Raw genomic sequence first — 26,273 nt, 5'->3', positions numbered from 1 at the left:
TTTGTATGTCAGCCTATACGTAGGCTAGTGGTAATGACATGTAGACATCTGTAAATAATATTTGTGAATGTTTCAGGTTCCAAACAGTCAATGTGTCAGTTATTTGAACAGATCTCTGAGTTCATTATCCAGACGCTGGCCCGAATGTAACGCCAAGGATGCAAGCTGCTGTCAAACCTCAAAGACCAAGAAGTAGAAGGAGTTGGTTTTTTTAAATAGCCTAGAAGAAGTCATAGTTCCCAGATCCTAGTGTTGACCAATAGCCTATAGTTTTTGGATACAAAAAGAAAGTTGTCAGAGGCTCAGGCTGTAGTGAAGGAGATAAAAGTCCGGTATTGCCAAACAAAGGAACCTGAGAGAGGGAGGTGGCGTTTGCTATTAGCATACAGCTGCTATTAACATACCTGAAATAGGTTTTAAAAAGGGTTATATAGGATTCCAGGTCATATGTCAGTCTTCACAGCAGTAGATGAAGGCTGTTCTATCGGTGTTAAGGTGGGTTGAGGAAAAGAAACAGGGGGAATCAATCATTATGCAGTGATTCAGCAGCAACTTTCAATTAAAGAAACCAAAATCAAGTCCAGACGGGATTTACTTGCATACATTTTACAGATGTTGTACATCATTCACATAATAAACAGGTGCGTAAGAGACATGTGGTAGAATTCATGAGAGAATAAAAGGAAGGTGAGTGCATCCTTTTCAACACAGAGAGCAGTATAGATAGGCCTATAGGAAAATAGGCTACACTTTTATGCAACTGACAGATAGGCCTACATAAACAGCTAGCAGTGGGGGGCAGCAATACGCAGTAGATGCGTTTAGTCTGCCGAATAAAAAAGAACGAAGAAGTAGCCTAATTATCTTTGGCATTCAGCCTGTGGTAGTCTATATGTCCATGGTGGTAGTAGTAGCCTAGTAATAGTTGGGTGTCAACATCGGTAGACTACTGCATATGGATTATACAGTATAGAGAGCCTCAGAACCCTTAGCTAGTTGTAACAATACGAGGGATACTACTAGGTATACACTGAGTGGTCACGGTTAGTCGGGAAAACCGAGTGACTGTGTGAAGGGAACAAGATGAGTGAAGTGGACTCGAGCACGCTCTGTCTATTTGACGTAGACGGCACGCTGACGGCAGCGAGACAGGTAATGAACGAAGAAATAAATGAATGAATAAGTGTGTGAGTGTGTCAGAAAATTATATTACAAGTGTCGATTCATACTAACGCTGGGCGGTGTGCAACATCCGGATCCACGTTGTCGGTGTAGTTCTTCCGAGCGACATTGTGTTCGGCGGAAACGTTCACTTTGAAACATGGTTCCACCCTCAAACATTAGTCGATATGCGGTCTTGGCACTCACTAGTATTACAACTACAATACGTAATAAATAGTGTACTGATATTTTAGCATAGCATAAGGGAGCAATTGACTTAGATTGTTTATATACTATTTGTTTATTTGACAAGGACAATGCACAGCTCCTTAGCAGTAGGCTACTAGAGTTAGCTAAAAGCTCATTTTCATCTGTAGTCCCTGGGCAGGAAATGGAGAATAACATCTCGGTCAAAACGGAAGTATATCAACACGTAAACAAGATTTCACTACACAGTAAAGGACAACAGCACAATTTCAGCATTATTATTTTATGTACTGTCTATGATTAAAACACCACAACAACAACAATACTAAAACCAAACAAGATTAGGACACCATTAGCCCTACAACAAGACTTCACAACATTTAACCCTTTCACGCATAATGGTCGCTACAGTGGACATTCAAAAGCTTTTTTCTGAATAGGCATGAGTTTAGATCGCCTAGTTGCACATCAACCACTACAGTGGACTAGTGTATCATCCAATACACTAGTCCACTGTAGTGGCCAACCATTGTAAGAGCTGGGACACTGCTCTGGGCTTCAAAGGAGGTGGGATCATAGACATTATAAAGGATAGACGCCTCGTTGGCCGCTACTGCCTATTGGCGCTGACGAGAAATGCGGGCGCCATCTTGAACCGGTCAAATGTTCCACTGAGTGTAGTCTGTTTGGCAGGTGCAATGAACTGTCAGCGCATGTAATTAATCATATCTCATTAAATACCAAACTGATTTTCACGCGGTTTTCTTTGCTGCAAAGATCATGCATGTAGCTAAGATACGGGGCACAAGTTTCGACGTGTTTTAATATTCATAGTGGGCTTAACAGTCATAGAAGATTCTGATAGGCCTATGATATAAGTAACCAGACGTCCGAGATCAAAACGAGGAACATCCCCCGAAAAGGGGGAAAACGGAGACATTTCCAGTTTGACTAGCAATCTGATTGAAAAACCTAATGAGGTGTCAACAAAACGGGAACAGGTAGGCTAGTTGTTTCTGTTTAGCCAGGGACAGGCAACCAACAATGGGGACGTCTGGTCACCTTTATGATATGTGATGTAGGCTATGATAGGTATTTTGCAAATCACACACTTTAGACTAAATATGATAGAGAAGCAGAAACAGATAGGGGCAGTAAAGTCAGCTATTTAACAATATATGATTAGGCTATATATAAATATATTTATTCATTTACAGTGACGAGCATACACAATAAAGACAATCACAGGGATAACATAAACAGAGAACAGAAATAAAATAGGATAAAATATATTAATTTAAATAAAGTAGGCCTATACAAAATACAAAACAAGAGCAAAAATAAAATACTAAATGAACAATGAATTCAGCTAAAACAGTTACAGTCAGATGTGTAAAATATTCCTAAACTGGATAGCTCGGGGCAATTTAGGAGGAGTAGTCGAGCATGGTACATATGAAGGGTGGATGTTTCCCATGAAGGCATTAAATATAAATAAAAAGAGAAGGACAACATGAGTGTTCATGTAAAAATATGTTTTATTTCTCTAATTTAAAACACAAGCTTGTTAGGCAATTGCCTCTTAAAAGAGGACGGGATTATTTAAAAGCAAAGTATTCTTGGTTGTCCAATGTTCTATACTAGGGGGGAATACCAAGTTCAGTCTAGTCTCGAGTTGGTTCCTCAGACACAGACAGGACATCAATGCGTGCCTTGCAGCGCGGTACATTTAAAAACACATTTAATAGGCTACAAAACCACAGCAATCAAAAGTATTAAATTAAGGGAAAATCAAACAACAACAGCAAACAATAATACTCAAATGCATCAAATAAAGTTAACCATCCTTACAATCGCATTTTAATCCGAAGAGAAATTCAAGCGAGGCGAGTTTGGCAATGTGGTGCAGCCTTAATTTGTGAAAGACAGACACAACCAATGACAACAAGTCGGAATGGTGGTTGTCGATGCCAAACTGTGTCTCCTCAATATGTTCCCCAAGCAGAAACACATCCTCCGTTTCAATCTCCTCCCGGACGAAGTGTGTGACTCGGACGTCTGGTTACTTATATCATATCAGAATCTTCTATGACTGTTAAGCACACTATGAATATTAAAACACGTCGAAACTTGTGCCCTGTATCTTAGCTACATGTATGATCTTTGCAGCAAAGAAAACCGCGTGAAAATCAGTTTGGTATTTAATGAGATATGATTAATTACATGCACTGACAGTTCATTCCACCTGCCAAACAGACTACACTGAGTGGAACGTGTGACCGGTCCAAGATGGCGCCCGCATTTCTCGTGCTCAACGGCCAATGGGGCGTCTACCCTTTATAATGTCTATGGGTGGGATGGTCCAGGGTCTTCCTCGTCTGTGTCTGGATGGAACCTGCTGAATGCCTGGCACCTCTACAGAATGATCTTCTGGATTGGGGCGGCAGTGGCGTAGTGGGTAGGGAGATCGCCTCTGCAGTGCAGGGTCGGAGGTTCGATCCCCCGTCTCCCCGCCACATGTCTAAGTGTCCCTGGGCAAGACACTGAACCCCAAATTGCTCCCGATGGTTCAGAGAGCGCCTTGCATGGCAGCTACTGCCATCGGTGTATGAATGGGTGAATGTGGTGAGATATGTAAAGCGCTTTGGGCAAGACACTGAACCCCAAATTGCTCCCGATGGTTCAGAGAGCGCCTTGCATGGCAGCTACTGCCATCGGTGTATGAATGGGTGAATGTGGTGAGATATGTAAAGCGCTTTGGGGCTGAGAAAATCGACTAGCTATATAATTCAAGTCCATTTACCATTTAATACATGCAGGTTAGTCCAGACACAAAGAAGAGGAAGAGCCAGTACCGCACCACCTCCTTTGAAGCCCAGAGCAGAGGAAGCATCGCGCGATAAACTGAATGTAATAATAATTGATAGGATTTATATAGGCCTAGCGCTTTTTTGGAGGTCACTCAAAGACGCTTATATTATATAATATCCCTGCGTTCCGAATCGCATACTCTTTCTTTTTTCTATTCTACATACTACATATGACGATAAATATAATCGAGTTAGGATGCAGTAGGCATACAATTGGGACATACATTTACTCATCATACACGCGCCTTGATCTTGCCTCTTGCTTTTATATCCGTCGCCTCCCCGTTTAAAAAAAAATAAATTTGTATGGAGGCTCCGTCGATGCGCACTGGATTGTGGGTCAGAATCGGCCAAATAGGATGCTGATTTCAACACTAAAAATCTCAGACGGATGTAGTAGACATCCTGGTATTTCTAACCATACTAAATCTGGCCACAAGAATTGGGACAACCTAAATCTTTTTTTCTACCAAACTAAATAGTAGATTGTATGGGAATTGGAACGCAGGGCCAGTGTGTTCACCTTCCTATGTTGAAGTGTGTTTCCTGAGTGCAGTACAAACCAGAAGGCTTTTCAAACAGGCTCTTCCAGTTGGGATGCGTAACAGCTGACAGGAGGCCTTAACCCTTACCCACCAGTCAGTACGAAGACTCAATAGATCAAACAGCAAACTGATTCAGAGCAGACAACTTTATATAACCCCAAATGGGCAACTCATTTGTAGCCTTCCTAGCAATACATGAAATAGACAATCAGTAATTCAATCCAAGTCAACTTTGAAGGATATGGGGAAAAAAGAAGGGATAAGTGAAGGTAAGACTGAGCTATATATAAAAACGGTAAATAAGAAAAAATAATTTACATAATTATTTAGTCTGTGTTGACCAGCAGGACTAATAAAGGACTTTGGGTAACGATTTGTTCTGGTCAGGGCAGGGCACATTACACCGTTGGCCTGAAGGCATTATAGAAATAACTGTGTCAGTCTTGATGCTGCTGTGTTGTTAATCACATTACGTTGTGTGTGTGTGTGTGTGTGTGTGTGTGTGTGTGTGTAGCTTGTGACTTCAGAGATGACCGAGTTCCTGGACAGGCTAAGGACTAAGGTGCGAGTGGGAGTGGTAGGAGGGTCGGACCTCTGCAAGATCCAAGAGCAGCTGGGAGACGATGGTGAGACACACACTGGATCATCATTTACAAACTGCAGTGTTTCCCACACATTAGCTCTACTTGGGCAGCCCGCCAGGTTGGGGCGACTGTGGCTCAGGTGGTAGAGCGGGTCGGCCGATGATCAAAGGGTTGGAGGTTCGATCCCCGCCCTGCCACCTGTGTCATGGTTGTTGTGTCCTTGGGCAAGACATTCACCCACCTTGCCTCGTGTGAATGTCGATAGTGAGCCTGCTATCGGTGTATGAATGTGTGTGTGTGTGAATGGTAACGTGGGAAAGGAAAACAGGTCTCCCTTGCAAAAGAGTCTTCGGTCTCAATGGGATATACCTGTAGAAATAAAATGAAACATTATACATGTGTATGTCGGTGCCCTACATGTGTACAACGTTTGGTGATGATACTTGGAAATCCATAAAGTATTGGACATTTTCAAATGTGTTATGAAAACGGTTTTGTAGGCTAGGTTCTGAGATAGAAGAATTAATAAGAGCTCTGTCTTCAATTAATTTCCCCTAAATGTAGATAAAGTAGATTTCATGTATTTCAATTTATGCAAATTTGGTCAAATCTATCAAGACTTCAACAGGACTTGTAAAATGCATGTAAACACCTTTTATCCGATCTACTTCGCACACAAATCGGCACATTAACGGACAAACGAAGTCGGATAAGAACACCTAGATAACTTGTTCATAGTCGGCATTCTCTCTGCATGTATACAGGGATCGGATATCGCATATCGGAGTTCTCGTTCTCGGACGTGGCTCTATAACCACTTGTTGAAAGGGCTACAGCGCCACCTAGCATAGTGGAGACAGCCATGCTCCGGACATTTATCAAATATTTGAAAGGCCATGTACAGGTCCTTCTCAAAAAATTAGCATATTGTGATAAAGTTCAATATTTTCTGTAATGTACTGATAAACATTAGACTTTCATATATTTTAGATTCATTACACACAACTGAAGTAGTTCAAGCCTTTTATTGTTTTAATATTGATGATTTTGGCAAAAAAGTAAAGAAAAACCAAAAATCTCAAAAAATTAGCATATTTCATCCGACCAATATAAGAAAAGTGTTTTTAATACAAAAAAGTCAACCTTCAAATAATTATGTTCAGTTATGCACTCAATACTTGGTCGGGAATCCTTTCGCAGAAATGAGTGCTTCAAAGCGGCGTGGCATGGAGGCAATCAGCCTGTGGCACTGCTGAGGTGTTATGGAGGCCCAGGATGCTTCGATAGCGGCCTTAAGCTCATCCACAGTGTTGGGTCTGGTGTCTCTCAACTTCCTCTTCACAATATCCCACAGATTCTCTATGGGGTTCAGGTCAGGAGAGTTGGCAGGCCAATTGAGCACAGTAATACCATGGTCAGTAAACCATTTACCAGTGGTTTTGGCACTGTGAGCAGGTGCCAGGTCTTGTTGAAAAATTAAATCTTCATCTCCATAAAGCTTTTCAGCAGATGGAAGCATGAAGTGCTCCAAAATCTCCTGATAGCTAGCTGCATTGACCCTGCCTTTGATCAAACACAGTGGACCAACACCAGCAGCTGACATGGCACCCCAGACCATCACTGACTGTGGGCACTTGACACTGGACTTCAGGCATTTTGGCATTTCCTTCTCCCCAGTCTTCCTCCAGACTCTGGTATCTTGATTTCCGAATGACATGCAAAATTTGCTTTCATCCGAAAAAAGTACTTTGGACCACTGAGCAACAGTCCAGTGCTGCTTCTCTGTAGCCCAGGTCAGGCGCTTCTGCCGCTGTTTCTGGTTCAAAAGTGGCTTGACCTGGGGAATGTGGCACCTGTAGCCCATTTCCTGCACACGCCTGTGCACGGTGGCTCTGGATGTTTCTACTCCAGACTCAGTCCACTGCTTCCGCAGGTCCCCCAAGGTCTGGAATCGGCCCTTCTCCACAATCCTCCTCAGGGTCCGGTCACCTCTTCTGGTTGTGCAGCGTTTTCTGCCACACTTTTTCCTTCCCACAGACTTCCCACTGAGGTGCATTGATACAGCACTCTGGGAACAGCCTATTCGCTCAGAAATGTCTTTCTGTGTCTTACCCTCTTGCTTGAGGGTGTCAATGATGGCCTTCTGGACAGCAATCAGGTCGGCAGTCTTACCCATGATTGCGGTTTTGAGTAATGAACCAGACTGGGAGTTTTTAAAAGCCTCAGGAATCTTTTGCAGGTGTTTAGAGTTAATTAGTTGATTCAGATGATTAGGTTAAGAGCTCGTTTAAAGTACCTTTTCATGATATGCTAATTTTGAGATAGGAATTTGGGGTTTTCATGAGCTGTATGCCAAAATCATCAGTATTAAAACAACAAAAGACCTGAAATATTTCAGTTGGTGTGCAATGAATCTAAAATATATGAAAGTTCAATTATTATCATTACATTATGGAAAATAATCAACTTTATCACAATATGCTAATTTTTTGAGAAGGACCTGTATACTCAGACAAGTGACGCGGTCCGTTCGAGTGGCAAGTTCGGTATATGTGATCATCCGATCCAATTGTGCCATGGAAACGCACTGACTGATACTGTTCAATGTGTGTCCATCACGTATGTTCTAAGTCTAACGCTTGTCTTTGTGTGTGTTGACGTGTGCAGTGATTCAAAGAGTGGACTACCTGTTTGCTGAGAACGGTCTGGTGGCCTATAAGAATGGACAGTTCCTCTCTGCCCAGGTAAGATTGGCTCGGTTTTGGTCACATCTTTATGACAGGGTGTATTGATTGTCCAATCTATCTAATATTGGTTTAGTGAACAAATGATTTTTTTTCCCTTGTTGCTGTTGTCAGTCCATCCAGGCCCATATGGGAGAAGAGCTTCTGCAAGATTTCATCAACTTCTGCCTCAACTACATGGCTACCATCAAACTGCCTAAGAAGAGGTACAGACCAATCAGGATCTCTTTATCAATCAATCAAACTTTATTTATAGAGCACTTTTCATACAAGTAAATGTAACACAAAGTGCTTAAAACAATACCCCCCCTCCCACGACACACCCCGATATATTCATACACGCAAAAACAATCCCCCCTCCCACCCATCCAAACCCAAAGCCATCATCAGTGAGAACACTAGAGAATACAAGCTCTTCATATGATTAATAAAAAGATAAGAAAAAATAAATAGAAAATAAAAGCAGACTACATATTCAGTGCGTTCCAAATTATTATGCAAATGATATTTTTCTCAGATTTTCCTAAATAGTTGATGCAAATCACAGTCAGTATAATTTAAGTCATCAACCGTTAATGTATGATTCACATTTTATTGAACAAACCTCCCAATGATAACAGTATTTTTTACAAAAATAAAAAACTCAAAATTCACCGTTCCAAATTATTATGCACAACAGTTTCAAAACATTTTATAGGTTGTAAAGAACTAAAAATGGTAATTTGTTGAATTTGCAGAATGTGAAGGTCATATTTAGTGAAATCAAAAGCTATTTCAATCAAAAACATCTTTGTAACAGCCAAGTTACATGTCAACATAGGACCCCCTCTTTGATATCACCTTCACAATTCTTACATCCATTGAACTTATGAGTTTTTGGATAGTTTCTGCTTGAATATCTTTGCAGGATGCCAGAATAGCCTCCCATAGCTGCTGTTTTGATGTGAACTGCCTCCCAACCTCATAGATGTTTTGCCAGAGGATGCTCCAAAGGTTCTCAATAGGGTTGAGGTCAGGGGAAGATGGGGCCACACCATGAGGTTCTCTCCTTTTATGCCCATACCAGCCAATGACACAGAGGTATTCTTTGCAGCATGAGATGGTGCATTGTCATTCATGAAGATGATTTTACTACGGAAGGCACGGTTCTTCTTCTTGTACCACGGAAGAAAGTGGTCAGTCAGAAACTAAACATACTTTGCCGAGGTCATTTTCACACCGTCAGGGGCCCTAAAGGGGCCTACCAGCTCTCTCCCCATGATTCCGGCCCAAAACATGACTCCACCACCTCCTTGCTGACGTCGCAGCCTTGTTGGGACATGGTGGCCATTCACCAACCATCCACTACTCCATCCATCTGGACCATCCAGGGTTGCACGGCACTCATCAGTAAACAAGACTGTTTGAAAATTAGTCTTCATGTATTTCTGAGCCCAGTGCAACCGTTTCTGCTTCTGATCACTGTTTAGGGGTGGCCGAATAATAGGTTTATGCACAGCTGCAAACCTCTGGAGGATCCTACACCTTGAGGTTCGCGGGACACCAGCGGCTTCAAATACCAGTCTGCTGCTTTTTAACGGCATTTTAGCAGCTGCTCTCCTAATCCGATGAATTTGTCTGGCAGAAATCTTCCTCATTATGCCTTTTGTCTGCACCAACCCGTCTGTGCTCTGAATCAGCCACAAATCTCTTCACAGTATGATGATCACACTTAAGTTTTCGTGAAACATCTATTGTTTTCATACCTTATCCAAGGTATTGCACTATTTGACGCTTTTCGGCAGCAGAGAGATCCTTTTTCTTTCCCATATTGCTTGAAACATGTGTCCTGCTTAATAATGTGGAACGTCCTTCTTAAGTAGATTTCCTTTGATTGGGCTCACATGGCAAACTAATTATCACAGGTGTATGAGATTGATTTCAATGATCCAAAGCATCCTGAGACACAATACCATACATGAGTTTAATTGAAAACCAAAACATTAAATGTTTATGACACTTCAATCCAATTTGCATAATAATTTGGAATAAATAAAATAGGCTATAACAGATAGATAAAAACAGTAGGTTGTTTAATCTAAAAGATAAAACAAATAAGGTCTGTGACTAAAAAGCCTGACTAAAAAAGTTTTGAGTTTGCCCTTAAAAGTATCGACACTCTCTGCGGCCCTCAGGTCATCAGGTAGGGTGTTCCACAGACGTGGAGCGTAGTACGAAAAGGATGCCTCGCCGTGAGTTTGTCAATAGAGTCAATAGTTTTTTCTTTGGTGAATTGCTATGTAGTGATGATGTAAAGGCACATGAGGCCATGCAATACAACATGCACCACATTATGACAAATTCAATTCAATCCCAATTCAAAACACTTTATTTAATAATAATAATAATAATAATAATAATAATTCATTTTATTTGAGGGCGCCTTTCATAGAACTCAAGGTCACCTTACAGGGCAGTGTTTAAAAAACAAAATCAACAATCATAAAAAACACAAGAACAAGATACATTGAAACAATTTACACAAGTGGGGTGAAATGGGTGGGAGACAATGAACTAGATTGAATATGTCAGTTTAAAAAAATTCGTTTTTAGACGGGACTTAAAGGTGGAGAGAGTGTCAGTTACGGATGTCAGGTGGGAGGGTGTTCCAGAGGTGGGGGGCAGATCGGCTGAATGCCCTGGACCCCATGGTGACCATGACATGACTCACATACTGTAAATGAAAAAAGAAAATGTGATAAGAAAAACGCATCCTTAATGCCGTGCATTATAAAGTGCTAAGGTAGTTCATGTTAAAATAGTCCATGTTGAGGTGTGTTTAACAGCGTCAGAATACAGTGATGTGGTGCTGTGTGACACTACACTACTGATGGTGATCATGTAGTCCAGCCTGATGGAGACTGTGTTTGCCCCACAGAGGAACCTTTATTGAGTTCCGTAACGGCATGCTGAACGTCTGCCCCGTTGGACGCAGCTGCACACAGGAGGAGAGGATTGAGTTCTACGAGCTGGATCAGGTACACACACACACACACACACACACACACACACACACACACACACACACACACACACACACACACACACACACACACACACACACACACACACACACACTTTAAAACTAATAAACTCTGCGTTGTCAATTCACACACACTTTAAAAAAAAAAAAACTCTGCGTTGTCAATCTTTTTATAATTACTTTTCATTGGTGAAAAACCCAAAAGTCTGACCAATAACACTGAATGATCTAGGAAAAAGAAGAAATTTCTCCCTTCCTTCAATGAATATGTAAGTTAAAGTATTTAAAATCTAAAAAAAAAAAATGTGATTTCTAAAGTTGCCGACGGTCACGTTGTTGAAGTGGCTGCACAGGCTGGATGTAAAAGAGTTTGGCTTAAGCCCTACGTCAGACCTCCCTACTTACAGCCTGGTGATACATCTTCACATCTAACATTGCGCGTCCACATATCTCCCGGTAAGTTGTGCTTCTCTTAAGGCCAGGACACACCGGTCCGACTACCCGAAAATGGAGTCTGCTGATTCAGGCAGCTCCAGTCTGCCCGTCGCGGCAAAAACAGTGCCAAGAACACACCAAGCCGACTGTTGCCTTTCCGTACGCTCTGCGCCTGCGCGGGACATAATGTCTCCATAACAGCAGGCGGCGCTAATCTGTATTGTGGCCCAAAAAAATACGGAAGCCGGAAATGATGGGACAGCTCTCTAGACCATAAACACAGATATAAATACGTATTTATATTTATAGACCATAAAGAGCACAATTTTTAGCAGAGAGTGTCGAGCATGGTGTCGAGCAGTCAAGAAGGGTTGATGCATGTGAGTACTCGCTGAACGAAACAAACAAACACATTAAAACAATGGCTAGCTGTTGTTAGCTGGTTGTGCTACCCGCCTCACTTCCGGGCTTCACTGATTCGCTAGCCCTCCACCAATCAAATTGCTCCGACTGAAAGACTGCCCGACGCCGAAAAGAAGCCCGACGACATCTACGAAGGCCGACGTCAGCAAACACACCAAACAGATTTGTGTCCCCGCCCCCTCCACGCCGATTATCGGGCCGGTGTGTCCTGGCCTTTACGTTCACCACATCAGACTGTAACATCAAAGTGATGATCTGCTGTAGTGCCATGCACAGCGCTCCGTCTCAGTTACATGTTTACCTCTTTTAAGGTTGCAACTGCGGTGAGAACTCATTCATTAAAGGTGAAGTAAGCGGTTTATTTATGTTAATATAAGTGTTAAATCGCTCTTTATTTATACAGTGATCACTTACATAATGTGCGCGTTTCATAAACCCGCTCTGCATGTAATCGGCAAATAAAGTTTTCGGGGATTCCGAAACTGATATCCAATCAGAAGAGAGAATGCTACAAACCGGCACCCGTCTCACTGCCGGTGCACGCGCAGATCGACAGATCGGTGAATGTTTATGCGCCTACAATGGCGGAGCAGGTAATAACCCTTCCCAATGTCTGTTTTGATAGTTTTATCAGGTTTACACACTTACTTATCTGAGATGATGCTAGATAACTCGCTGCTTGAATTGCATTAATGTGGTGACGTGGGGACGAGGGAGGGGACTGCTAACTGCAGTCAGTGACAGGAAGTTAGCTAAACTGACCATTCCGCTTACTTAACCTTTAATTCAACCGACTTAGCGCTGCTGAAACAAAACCGATCAATTCATTCTCCATTTACAAAGGATTGTTGCGGTCTCACATTATGATTCCACGGCTGATCCTGTTGCATATTAGACTGGCTATTTTCTCGCCCCTAGTGGCTACAGCATCCCCCCACAAAGTGTTTTCTAATGGATAACAAGAGGACACATGTCATTTGTTTTTTCCTCACAGAAAGAGAAATACAGAGAGAAGTTTGTGTCCGTCTTAAAGGAGGAGTTCAAAGGAAAAGGACTGACATTTTCTATCGGTGAGTCGGCCTGCATTCATGACAATTGTACCGTTTGTGTTTTAAAGGTGCACTGTGCAGTTTCGGAGGAGGAGGATTTGTTTCCATTCACAGAGCCTGCAGTTAGTTCACAAAACATTATTTCTCTACATGTAATTCTTAGTATTGAATAATTCTATCATCATAAATCAAATAATTTTGAAGGAACCTGGAATCCAATGTTAGGCTAGTATATGTTTGTAGCCAAAACAAAATAAATAACAGTAGGTACCCCATCACCCCAGCCCCCCACTCTCATCAACAATGACACAGTAGAAACCGTCGACAGCTTTAAATACCTTGGACTCACACTGGACAATAAACTCACTTTCGACCAGCACACAACGGACATTCAGAAAAGGAGCCACCAAAGACTATATGCCATACGCAAACTTAAAGGACTCTATGTTGCCCCCCATCTCCTCCTTCTGTTGTATCAAAGTATTGTCCAACCCATCCTGCTCTACTGTTCCATCTGTTTCTTTAACATGCTCACTGTCAAACACCGGGTCAAACTTACACGTGTCACAAACATAGCTGCCAAATTAATCGGTCTCCCCACACCCACACTGTCAGAGCTCAATGTCAAGGCCATCACACGCATCGCATTTACAATAGCACAGGACAACACTCACCCACTCAACTGTCTCTTCACCATCATGCCCTCCGGACGCAGGTACAGGTCCCTGTTGTGCCGGAGGGCTCGCTATGGCAAAAGCCTGGTACCTGCAGCCATAGCAGCCCTCAACAAAAGGCCAAGATAAATCACCCCAGTCCCACTCTGTTTATATATTCTGTATGCATGTTTATTTTGTTGTGTTTGTTGTCCATCTGTCTATTGTCTGTCGGCGTGCGGCCCATACATGTACTGTGGAGTGAAAAAGAATTTCCCCTAGGGGACAATAAAGTCTAAAGTCTAAACAAAACATTTCGGGTAAACAACAACAGTGAAACAGTAACTTTTCAGGAAGCTTTCTTACTCCAAACAGTGTTCCAGCGATCACATTTTCCTGTGAGGAAAGTTTGTTTATTCAGTTATGAGAATATATCTTAGAAAATGTTCACTTCTCTGACACACCCAAAGTTACATAGTGTTCCTTTAAAATGACCCATGTTAATCACATATGGCTGCGTGGTATCAGCTCAGCTCGACTCAACTCGAATTTTTGGCGTTTCCACCTCAAAATCATGGTACCTGGTGCCTGGTAGCGGCTGTTTTTTTGGTATCGCCTCTCTTGAGGTTTCAAGCGAGCTGAACCGATGCTTAACGGTGACGTCGGCAGACTGCCGGCCACTGATTGGCCAGAGACTACCAGCTTCATTCTGTTGTATTTTCTCCCAAACTCTCTGGGACTTTTCGAGTGTAGTCTCGTGTAGTGTGTTGTCTCGCCTCGTGCAGCCTTTTGGATCTGTGATTTGTCCAAAAAACCTAATGAAATTTCCATGTATTCGCTAAGCGTTAAGTGACCACATCATGTCTTTGTTGTGTGTGCAGGAGGGCAGATCAGCTTCGACGTCTTCCCTGATGGCTGGGATAAGAGGTTCTGTCTGGGGATCGTTGAGAAGGACAACTACTCAACCATCCACTTCTTTGGAGACAAAACCAAACCTGTGAGTATGTTAAGAGCAGGACAGCACAATAGACCTGATGGCTGGAGAAAGTAGCCTGGCACCGCCCGCCTACCTACTTCAGCTCAATTTTCATTTCACTTTAGGCCCTGTTCTCACGGCAACACGAAACGGTGCAAACGTGGAAAAATTCCCGCGGTTGCATTATATCATGTACATGAAAACAGCAAACGCAGGCATGAAACCGCAAGTTTTTGAGATCTACTCCCAGGGAGGATTTTTTGGAAAACACAACGGTTTTGGTTTCTTGTAAACACCGAAACCATTTCCCCTGATAACGCTGACGTCACGGCTCCACTTCACGTATGCATAGTCTATAACATTTGCTGTCAAAATACCCACACGCGAGTTATAAAGTTAGAAGATTCAAGATAATTTATTTTGTCATTGTACATGTTTCAGAACAACGATAATCTGTTTACAGTTATACCCCGCCAAGAGACATAGAGTGACAGTAACCAAACATGGGAGACAGGGGGGATACACTGAAGAGTCGTCTAGCATGCGCTGCGCCCCTTAAAGTAGGAAGGATAAAGAGAACATCAGGGAAAGACAGGTTAAAAAAAATGCTACTCTCACACTCTGCTCCTTATGGGACAACATAACATGCACTGTGTCTCCGCAGCACCATCACTGTGATCAGCGGAGAGTGTTGTGCAGGGCTCAAATATAACACTCGCCAATTTAGCCTATATTCTATTAGTAAGTTATTGATACCATGCACCCGCCACTTTGTCTGGGGAAAGATTTGTGCTCTGCCGGTTTTACTAGCAAAATGAACGTGTGTAGCTTCTATATGCCAGGGACACGGCTCTCTCTACATTAAAAAACACTATCCATAGTTCAGCGCGCAGCGGTTAAGTTACTGTTCAACAAAAGGAGCATTAAGGCTACGGCTTCACAGTAAAAGCATGTCACTGGCTAAACATTAATAGCATTTCACTGGACAAACGTGAGTTGACTTTTATTTTGAAGTACGCCTAACAGGAAAGTAGCCGCTCACAAGTCACGAAGCCCCTTCACTATCAGCATGTCTTCTGTTTTTACGAGTTCAATGCGGTGAAATAAGAGGACAGAAAGCTTGTCATTTACAATACTTGTAAACCCAAGCTTACACCAACCGCTTCATGAACGTTAGTGGCATTAATTTTCGGTTACAGTAAGGTTTTATGCATCAAATTGTACCGGAAAAGCTATCTACTACTACCTTGTACCGCCAACTGCTGGCATGGCATGCTTACTACAGCGATTTCGTCCCGTTTCCTCTGAAAACACGTGTACGAGTGAAGATGTCAGATAAATTGTGTCTGAACAGGGTTTTTTTTTTAACCAAAAACGGGAAAACTGTCACGTTTTCACCGTGAGAACAGGGCCTCAGTAGTCAGTCTGGGGCTGCAGTGTATTCATGGATTCCTGCTCGAACAGATTTTCTTGCGGTCCGATCAGCGAACAGAAGGAGCGGCTGAGAAACGATGACATCTAAGTCGCACGGCAGTTTCAGATGAAGTCAGAAGCCGGCTCATGACATGCGTCACGACCAAATGCTATGCGATTGGTTGGCAGATCCAGAGTGGCACTGGGCAGATCCAATCATTTTTAAACTTTATCAGACACACGCCTCCAAGTGAGTGAACGTTTTGTCAATAGAGCAGTTCCAGACCTTCTGTACAAATGGATGGTCTGGTAGGACCAGGCTATGGAGAAAGCACATGGAGATTGGTTTGTTGTTGTTGTTGTTGTTTTTTCTACAAAAGGCAGAATATCACAAGTAGTGGCCAGTAACAGCAGTGGTAAAAGAAAAAGAGCAGCCAGACAATCTAACAAGATTACTAAAAGACTGACACCTCACTGTACAGTTAACTTGCTTGCACTAATCACTCAGTTTAAATCAACACCAACCCTTTTTCATCTGGTTAAGCTAGCCTCAATTCAGAAGGCAAACACAAAGGGGAAAATAGTCTGCACACAGACAAAGGCAGACAGCGTCCTTGGTGTGCCTGTTACATTTGCATGTATGTAAATGAGAGAACATTCCTAAATTCAGCAACCTTTCCCCACTTCCTATGCAAATGAGCCTCTTTGCCAACTCATTCTCAAAGAACAACGCTAGTTGCTACAGGTAGAATGGTGGTAGCATTTAGCGGGACACAGACCCTTTTATTATCTTAATGCAATCTCTCTCGCTCTCTCTATCTGTCTCTCTCTCTCTGTCTCGCTCTCTGTCTTCTCTCGAAAGTTGGTGAGCTTTGAAGAATTGGTATTGTGTGATATGATTGGGTGAAATCTACAGTCTGTTTCCTATGTGTGTAACAGCCGACGTGTGGCTGTGAAGCAGATCATAGAACAGTCATCACAATTAAACCCTGGCCGATATTTATGAAGCATCCACAGCACCGTGCGTAAATGCACACGGTGCACACACACACACACACACATTCTTAGTGGATCTGGCCCTTATAACGGCACAAACGCAAAAGTATTTTAAGGTTTGCGGCCTATCATTTACATGATACAGCAAACGCAGTCTTGAAAAACGTAAACTTTTGAAACCAGGTTCCAGGGTGGAATCTATTCAAAACTCAACTCCAGCGTCACCATGTGAATAGCAATGTTGTTCCCTGTGATACCGATGACATCACGGCTCCACTCCACACATGCGTAGGCCTGTTACATTTACTGTCAAATAGCCACACACGGGTACATTTTAGTCTAAGCGTAGTTAAAGTTATTGAGACGACCTGCCACTTTGGTTGCGGAAAGATGTGTGCTCTGCCGGCTTTTTCTCGCAAAAATAAAATTGTGTCACCACCGGTAATGCCAGGGACATGGCTTTTTCTAAATTGAACAACTACTGGTGTGGCATGCGTACTACAGCGATTTCGACCCGTTTTTGCGAGCTGATGTATAAAGAAACATGCAGGTGGCTAACTCGGATCTTGCCGCCACGTTTGCTTATGATCTGTCACTTTCTGACGGTCAACTGGGGCTTTTAAAGTCATGATAATAAGCTGAGACACACTCCATGTTCTGTTCTCTTTCCCGACGGCTGACATTAGAGCGCTGTGGTGTTAGTCAGCTTAATGAAGTCACCGAAGAGGACTAGGCCTATATAAAGGTTAAACCCCCCAGGCTATAGGCTATACAGTGCTGCTTAAAAGTCTTGAGCCTTTTGGGATTTTATTTATTTTAACCATTATTAATTCATTTTTATCAATACCAGTATTTTTTATATGAAATAACAGATGTTTGTTTATCAATTCAACATTTTTCTTTTCCATAAATCAATTGTTTTCAAAGGTTGGTCGTGTTTTGTGTTCAGAGATGGTATTCTGCATAGACTGGTTGTTACGAGTGGTTATTTGAGTTACTGTTGCCTTTCTATCATTTTGAACCAGTATGCCCATCCTCCTCTGACCTCTGTCTTCAACAAGGCATTTTCGTCCACACAACTGCTGCTCATTAGATATTTTTTCGTTTTCGGGCCATTCTCTGTAAACCAAAGAGATGGTTGAGCGTGAACATCCCGGTAGATCAGCAGTTTCTGAAATACTCATATCATACTCTGATAAGTTAAATGCGTTAACAAGAAAGTGAACCGCTGTACCTAATAAAGTGGCCGGATTGTGTGTGTGTGTATGTACACTACCGTTCAAAAGTTTGGGGTCACTCAGATAATTTTATGTTTTCCATGAAATCTCACAGTTTTATTCATCAAATGAGTTGCAAAATGAATAGAAAATATAGTTAAGACATTGATGAGGTTAGAAATAATGATTTTTAATTGAAATGATAATTTTGTCCTTCAAACTTTGCATTTGTCATAGAATCCTCCTTTTGCAGCAATTACAGCCTTGCAGACCTTTGGCATTCTAGCTGTCAATTTGTTGAGGTATTCTGAAGAAGTTTAACCCCACGCTTCCTGAAGCACCTCCCACAAGTTAGATTGGCTTGATGGGCATTTCTTATGTACCATATGGTCAAGCTGCTCCCACAACAGCTCAATAGGGTTGAGATCTGGTGACTGCACTGGCCACTCCATTACAGACAAAATACCAGCTGACTACTTCTTCCCTAAATAGTTCTTGCATAGCTTGGAGGTGTGCTTTGGGTCATTGTCCTGTTGAAGGAGGAAATTGGCTCCAATCAAGCGCTGTCCACAGGGTATGGCATGGCATTGCTAAACGGAGTGATAGCCTTCCTTAATCAAAATCTCTTTTACGTGGTACAAAGTTCCCACTTTACCAGCACCAAAGCAGCCCCAGACCATCACATTACCTTCACCATGCTTGACAGATGTAGCAGGCACTCCTCCAGTATCTTCTCTTGTTCTGTCTCACAAATGTTCCTCTGTGTGATCCAAACACCTCAAACTTGGAAATGTTTTCCAATCTTCCTGTCCAAGTTCTGTGTTCTTTTGCCCATCTTAATCTTTTACTTTTATTGGCCAGTCTCAGATAGATATGGCTTTTTCTTTGCCACTCTGCCTAGAAGGCCAGTATCCCTGAGTCGCCTCTTCACTGTGGATGATGAGACTGGCGTTTTGCGGGTAACATTTAATGAAGCTGCCAGTTGAGGACCTGTGAGGCGTCTTTTTCTCAAACTAGAGACTCTAATGCACTTGTCCTTTTGCTCAGTTGTGCACCGGGGCCTCCCACTTCTCTTTCTTTTCTGGTTAGAGCCTGTTTGTGCTGTTCTCTGAAGGGAATGCGCCTCTGTACACTCTGTAGGTATTCCATCAAAAATCTGCCGTTTCCAGGTAGAATAGTCATTTACTACATTAACAATGTCTAGACAGAATTTCTGATTAATTTAATGTTATCCTCATTGAAGAAAATAGTGCTTTTCTTTCAAAAATTTGGATATTTCTAAGTGACCCCAAACTTTTGAATGGTAGTGTATGTATGTAAGGGAGAACGGGGTAATGTGAGACACTTTTTACATTTGCTCCCCTCTAAGTGAGCTAAAATGATTTATCAGTCAAATTAACACATTTCCCATTAATTCAGGATGTTTCCTAGAAAAGGGCATTAGCAGAATGTATTCATGACAAAGGGCAGTGAAAATATGACCGACCAGAGAAATCAAGGGGGTAAACTGATCCACTTACTTTTTCCACTCTGAAACTACCATAACAACACATGTTGTAACAGTTAGAATCCTGACAGCTAGATTGAAAACCAAATATTCTAAAACTAATGTCGGACTTGTCTGGGGGACAGAACACAGGACCCTTAGAGCCAGATAGTGTCTGGGGGTCAGAGCAAAGAACAATCAGAACCAGCTAGAACAGCCTGGGACTCAGAACACAGGACTAGACCCAGCTGTCATTTTCCATCTTTTGAGTCTTTGATTAATATTTTTCTGCATTTGTTTTATTGGGATCATTCATTAAATAAAGACATATTACTTAAAGTCTATAGATGTTAAAGGTCACTCTCCTATCCCCCACATACATACGTGCCAAACCATGCCCTTGCTGACACCCCTTCAACCATCAACCCCCACCTCCAGCCCACATTGTCTTTTGTCTTATTCAAATAGTCTCCTTGCTACCTCAAATATAATGGATTCATTAAAGCAGCTCCGAGTAACATTTAAATATATTTTAAACAGCCTCATGTTTCCTCTGATAATCATAAATTACCTTTAACAGCAAACGAGACCATCAGTGCAAAGAAAGACGTTTTTATATAGTTTTTATTACTGCATTTGATCTGGTCGTACACCCAGTCCGATTTTCGGTTCGCGCGTGCAGGCTCTTTGGTCACATATCTGTATTGGTCGCAGATTTCAGTGTGGCGCAACAACGCGATTTGAGAAGCCTATCCCTCCAGTTGAGGGATAGGCTTACTCCTAAATGAATGAGCGATAGCCTAGTAATACAAAGCGATAGCCTAGTAATACAAAGTGTGCTTTGCCTCACCATCATCAGATGACAATTATTCATTATTTACAACAACATAAACACATTACCTCTCCTGTTCTCACTCTCCCCCTTTCTGAAACCCCACCCCTCCCCCCCAATATACTCCAGTCAGAATTTTCCCCTTTTCTGACCTCACAAACTGGAAAGCCAGAAGCTTCCACTGTGCAGCCCACACCCCTATTTCTTATTGGTCCACGGCCCTGACAGACAGAGGGCGAGGCGTATCTGGCTTCGCTTCCGCACAGGGGCAGCTCAAAGATTGTATATTTACGAGGGGAGCTGCAGCTCTTTTTAAAAAATAGGCCATTTTGAGATTAGCTGAACATCAGTATAGTACAATAAATTATCTGAAAGTTTTTTTCAGCAAACAATTAAAGAAAAACGTGTTAGGGACCACTAAGACCATATAATATGGTGTATAATAGAACCGAAAAGTGTATAATATGGGAGCTTTAATTGCGCAGTTAAAATACTCGCCATCAGCCAAAAAGGTAGAACAATTGGATGGATGCACACGCAGGATTATTATTTTCAGAATGTGCATGCGCAGAACCACTAGTTTGCTAAGCTAACCTATCTGTGTGTGGTGTCTTCACCATGGACCTATAGAGAAAGGTCTTAACCTGTCTTCTCTATATGTCCACGGTCTGAACAGGGCGGAAACGACTATGAGATCTACAGCGACCCTCGGACCATCGGGCACGACGTCTCCTGTCCAGAGGAAACACAGCGACTGTGTCAGCAGCTCTTCTTCTCCTGAGGCACAAGATGGCTGCCAGTGTCTGCTACTGTATGTGTCTGGGATGACATGTACAGACCTTTAAATAGAGGGCTTCTGTATGTGTAAAGATCTACTGGAACCTTTGGCTGCAGAATGTGTCACTTTGATTCTGTGGAGGAAAGAGAGGGAGGGAAGGGGAGGGGAGGGGAGGGGGGTTAGAATGAAGGCTGTCATGGCTTTGAATGGGACATTCAAATGAATGCTTTAACAATGATCGGTTAGTGTTTTGAATGAGATGTTGGCCTTGTGTAATCAGCATTACCTCATGGTAAAGGAGAAAAACCTTTTCTATTTACTGACAGTACAGAATGGTGGAAGTTTGGAGCAAAGCTTGCTCACATATTAATATTGTAGAATGTGTCAAAGTCTAATGTCGTGGCCAAAGCCGTTAACTTTTGTTTTCTTAATTGAAGTCTTTGCAGTGTCTTAGTTCAGCCATGTTCAATATGACTGCTCTAGGACCATAACACACAGCACTTAGTGTGCACTATTGGATCTGATGTGACATCATATATGAAATGACTTTATTCATATTGCCTTTGCAGGGCAGTGTCCAGATGTGTATTTCAGCAGCTCAGTTTGACTAAACACATGAAGCATTTAGTCATGGCGCCTTTAAATCTCTAGAGCAGTGGTTCTCAAAGTGCGGCCTGCGGGCCGAAACATATCTGGCGGCCCGCGTTTAATTATGAATTATTTAAAAAAAAACATATATATATATATATTTTTTTAAATTGAAATGCACGGAGGGGATGCGTCCCCCGTAACAGTAAAAACAGTACAGGGGTTGAAACACTTAAATATCCCTCCTAATTGTTTATATTCATTCCCCAATTATTAACAATAACACCCATACAGTGGACCGTACCATCTTAAACTTGCGAAGTTCGGCTGGCCTCTGCTCTGTCTCGTTGCAGACGGCTGGTCAGCCTCCCGCAGTGCAGCAGGCAGTGTAGTGGTCCCAATGTAAGTTGTTAGATAGTGAGCTTGTTAAGCCCAATACGATGCACTTTCTCACCTTCAAGGTGAATTAAATTAGGTCAAGTGTCTAACTATTTTGCCTAAAGTTTAGCTAACAAGCTAACGTTAGCTAGCTGCTGATAGCCATGGAACTATCTGCCTAGTTGACTGCTGATAGCCCACCCTGTTTATATCCAATGTATAGTGTCATAATAGTTAACACTGCTGCTGCATCATGAGTAGTGAGTCCTACAAAAAAACACTCCAAAAGGTGATACGTTTTCAATGTGCAGAAAGTTTTGAACAATAAAGTAGAATAAATATTTGAATGCAATACAGAATGCCTCAGTGCCTTACTGAGGCATTCCATTGGATGTGTGTCAATGGGAGCTAGTTGTCTTTTCCTTAACATGTCCACCATAAATAAATACAGAAGACACAAATTACTGCATAAAAATTAACCAAAATGCATAAAATGAAGTGTTCGAACCTCAAATTTTTCTGGGGGATAACCCCCAGACCCCCACTTTTAATGTGTGTCCCCCAATGTTGAAATGAAACCTAGCACTTCATTTATTATTTAAAATTTGTTAATTACACATTACTGGATGCAAAACAATACATGTAAACTAAAGACGCTGGCCATTGAAATTATTTCAGTTTTTTCAAATTTCTTCCTTTGGCGGCCCTCGGTCCAATGTTGGGTTCCTAAATTGGCCCTCAGCTATCAAAAGTTTGAGAACCCCTGCTCTAGAGGAATGAATATATCTGAAAAGCAAAGCTTTACATATTTCCTGTGATTTTTCAACATGCGTCTGTAAAGGAATGATTTAGAATAAATGAAGGGAACAATTCTGTCTGTTTTACAATTTCTAAGATATAAACCAATGCTTAAAAGGTATAAAAGTGATTTCAGATGTTCTATTATTATGTCATGTTGAAGAACACGTCCGAACCAGCATATTTGCAGTTCTTTCCCTAACAGTGCATTTATTGATGGGTCATCAATCAATGGCTACAGAACACACATAGACACACACACTATAGAATACAGTGAAATGTACAAGTTAAGAAGGTAGAGGAGCTCCTGGAATAAGCTGGGTAGATTCAGTACTGAACACACCTACACAACCTGTCACTAGCTTAAAGACCATGTACCACTGGGATAGCATTGCCCTGGAATACAATCAGTATTTTTCTTGACATTAAAGAAGTATACATGGAGCCACTCATTGTCAGCTCTTAAATACACTGACTCAACAATGTGCTCCGATATGGCTGGAACTCTAAACAAAGCATATAGACAAACCCTGTAGTATATGCTCCTTCAGATATGGAATGCACAGAAAACATAACACATATAAAAATCATATATTGCAGAGACAAAATATAACAATGTTAAATATTGTATAGAATAATAATTAATATTTTTGTTCACATTGTGTTCTTGGTTATTCCCATCCCTGGTAATGACCAATAGGTCAAACTCATTCAATCAATCTCCATCCAGATAGTTCATCTGTGACATATTCCCTTTTAAAAAAAAACCTTGGTAGACACAGGAAAAGGCTTTTACAGTGTCCATTTAGCTTTACATTTGATGCTGCTCTTTTTCTAATCTGAATTCAATTGTTTCAAAATCTGAACCCTGAACACTTAAATAGCACCCCCTGGTGGCAGAGTGTTGTTTGATAGATACATCATTGAAGACTTCAGTGCAACCGGCCTACCAGTGTTTCCACTACAGAACAGAACATTTTTACACAAAGAAACTCACCCTGGCTTTTGTTCTTCCATCTCCGATTGGGATCAAAGCAGAGCTGACCCCACACACACATTAAAAACCCCTCAAACTTTTAATCTGCTTTCCTCTTCGTGAAATAATTTAAAAAAAATCAAATAAATAATATGTATGTGACTTAACCACACGCCTAGCTTCCACTATCTGCTGGCCTTCTATGGAAATACCTTGAAGGAAAACTAGTATTTTATTACTGTGTATTACTTTACCCTAAGGAAGAGGGAAAACCAGATGGAAATAAATCATTCAATAAATCTTCATGTTTCAAATGAATATGAGATTGGCCTGAAGGAGGGGGTATATGGTTGGTGAAGAGATGGCGTGATAAAAAGGGAGCCCAGTTCAAGTTAGTCTAATGAATGTGTGTGATTCACTCCCCAATCCGTATCAGCCTGTTGCCATGCAACATGTGTCCCGCCTGACAGTAGGAACAGTTCATTCCTTACAGTAACTGAGCCAAACTAAATACACCATCCGCCACATATATAAAAACAGCAAAAAAACATCAATTAAATAATACAAAAAAAGGTCAAATTAAAAGCCTCTTTCAGTGCCTTTGTCACAGGGTGAAATGAGACGCAGTACGTTAGGGTTGTCCCTAATTCACTGATCAACACCTTGCCTCCTCTCCCCTCCTGCTGTTTGAAGAAAGATGTTTGATATTTTTAGTTCAGGCAGTAGTAAAGGCAGCCTCGTCTGAGTCTGGGTCCTTGCTGTCGTCTCCGCCACTGGACGAGCGGCTGCTGAGGTCGGCCACGCCCGACTCTCTGTCGCTGTGGTCATGGTGATGGCTGTGTGGCCCTATGAGAGACAGGCTGAGAGCAAGGTGATTGGCCTGGTCCTGAGCGGGGTTGCTGATAGGCTGTGTGTAGGTAGTGGGCGGGTCTGGGCCAAAGCTCCTACTCCTCCTCCTCCTCCTCCTCTGAACATCAATCTTCTCCCAGGTGATTGGTTTCCCTGTCAGGGCTGCTATCCTCTGAACACAAGACGGACACATGAGCAGGATTACTTCACATTCATATGAGGGCTCGCAAATATTTACACATATTTGATTAGTTTGATTTTTTTTTCAGCTTTTTACAAATAGCCTCTATTTAAAGTAGCTGAGGAACATTCAGTTTCTGTTGATTCTAGCGGCACCTTTGGTTAAAAACAGTTGTGTTTATACGACATAGGCTTAAGCGCGTGCATTTGTTGTAGGAAGTGCTTGAAAGTTTTGACTCCACATGGCGGTTTATCTCTCACATGGGAATGATGATTGTGTCAAAGCGATCACCAGACTGCAGTATGGGGCCTTTCAGACGGCTTGGTACCCAAACGGAGGGTCCAAAATAGGTGCTGCTCAGCTGGCTTATTATACAACCCAACTTTTGACAGTGGAAACACAAATGAAAGCGGGCCGCAGCGTTCGGTGGAAACAAGGCTAAAGAGAAAGGGAAGGCAGGATGATGAGGTCATGTATTTATATGTGACTATGTCAGATCAATTATTAATAATGGTGATATGACCATGGTGAAGAACAGTTAATTTCCGGTCTGCCAGCCGTATATTGTTTTGTCTAAGTTCTCAAGAAAAATCGTACCCGTGGCAAAGGCATTACTCATAACTACGTACTGTATATAAAAGTACTATTCTCTTCACCGATGGTTATTTATGATCAGAGTAAAAATTAGAGTTTCCTAAACATTTCAAAGTTCCTCATAGGAGGCTTTGTATTATATCTTGCTTTAGGAGAGAATAGCTTCTGTACAGGGTATCTCAAATCACTTAGCTGTTACTTCCACTTATTCTTATTTTTATACTTTTTTTCCCTAGTTATAATGCTATTTATATATATGCACAATAGTTTTTATTGAAGCGGACTCAGGGAGATTCGCACAAGAAGCCCAATGTACCTGTACCGTCTTGTACCTGTGCTAATGGCAATAAATATATTCTATTAATTTCATTTCATTTCAAGCTTAAATATAGAAATACTCTAACCCTGGCTCCGGAGTGTGAAGAACAATCACTTATTTCTTCTCATAATTTTATTTTTTTGAAAAAGTCAAACGTCTTGGCTTCAAAAGTCTTGAAATGACATCTTCTTCTTCTCCC

General features: G+C 41.8%; 2 protein-coding genes across 2 annotated transcripts in view; one reads left to right on the top strand and one right to left on the bottom strand.

Moving 5' to 3' along the window:
• The first annotated feature begins 878 nt into the window (after positions 1-878).
• pmm2 (phosphomannomutase 2) lies at positions 879-21,538 on the top strand. Its single transcript, XM_080029448.1, has 8 exons — positions 879-1,152; positions 5,298-5,409; positions 8,035-8,111; positions 8,226-8,317; positions 11,029-11,128; positions 12,986-13,061; positions 14,575-14,690; positions 21,290-21,538. The coding sequence occupies exons 1-8, from the start codon at positions 1,084-1,086 to the stop codon at positions 21,392-21,394; spliced, it is 747 nt and encodes a 248-aa protein (XP_079885574.1). The 5' UTR covers positions 879-1,083; the 3' UTR covers positions 21,395-21,538.
• A 2,959-nt stretch (positions 21,539-24,497) lies between these two features.
• Positions 24,498-26,273, bottom strand: part of mtmr7b (myotubularin related protein 7b) — a 37,787-nt gene continuing 36,011 nt past the window's right edge. The window contains exon 14 of the mRNA XM_080028692.1: positions 24,498-25,152. Within this exon, the coding sequence (XP_079884818.1) occupies positions 24,847-25,152 (306 nt within the window). The 3' untranslated portion in view covers positions 24,498-24,846. The remainder of the gene's footprint in view (positions 25,153-26,273) is intronic.

This window comes from Ammodytes marinus (genome assembly GCF_949987685.1).
Source record: "Ammodytes marinus genome assembly, chromosome: 6".
Classification (NCBI taxonomy): domain Eukaryota; kingdom Metazoa; phylum Chordata; class Actinopteri; order Uranoscopiformes; family Ammodytidae; genus Ammodytes; species Ammodytes marinus.
Note: the sequence above shows the minus strand (reverse complement) of the source record. Positions and strands in the feature narration are given on the sequence as shown.

Coding starts and splice junctions, on each gene's coding strand:
- pmm2 (XM_080029448.1), top strand. CDS start 1,084: ATGAGTGAAGTGGACTCGAGCACGCTCTGTCTATTTGACGTAGACGGC. Junction 11,129..12,985: donor AGTTCTACGAGCTGGATCAG/GTACACACACAC, acceptor TTTTCCTCACAG/AAAGAGAAATACAGAGAGAA. Junction 14,691..21,289: donor TTGGAGACAAAACCAAACCT/GTGAGTATGTTA, acceptor CGGTCTGAACAG/GGCGGAAACGACTATGAGAT.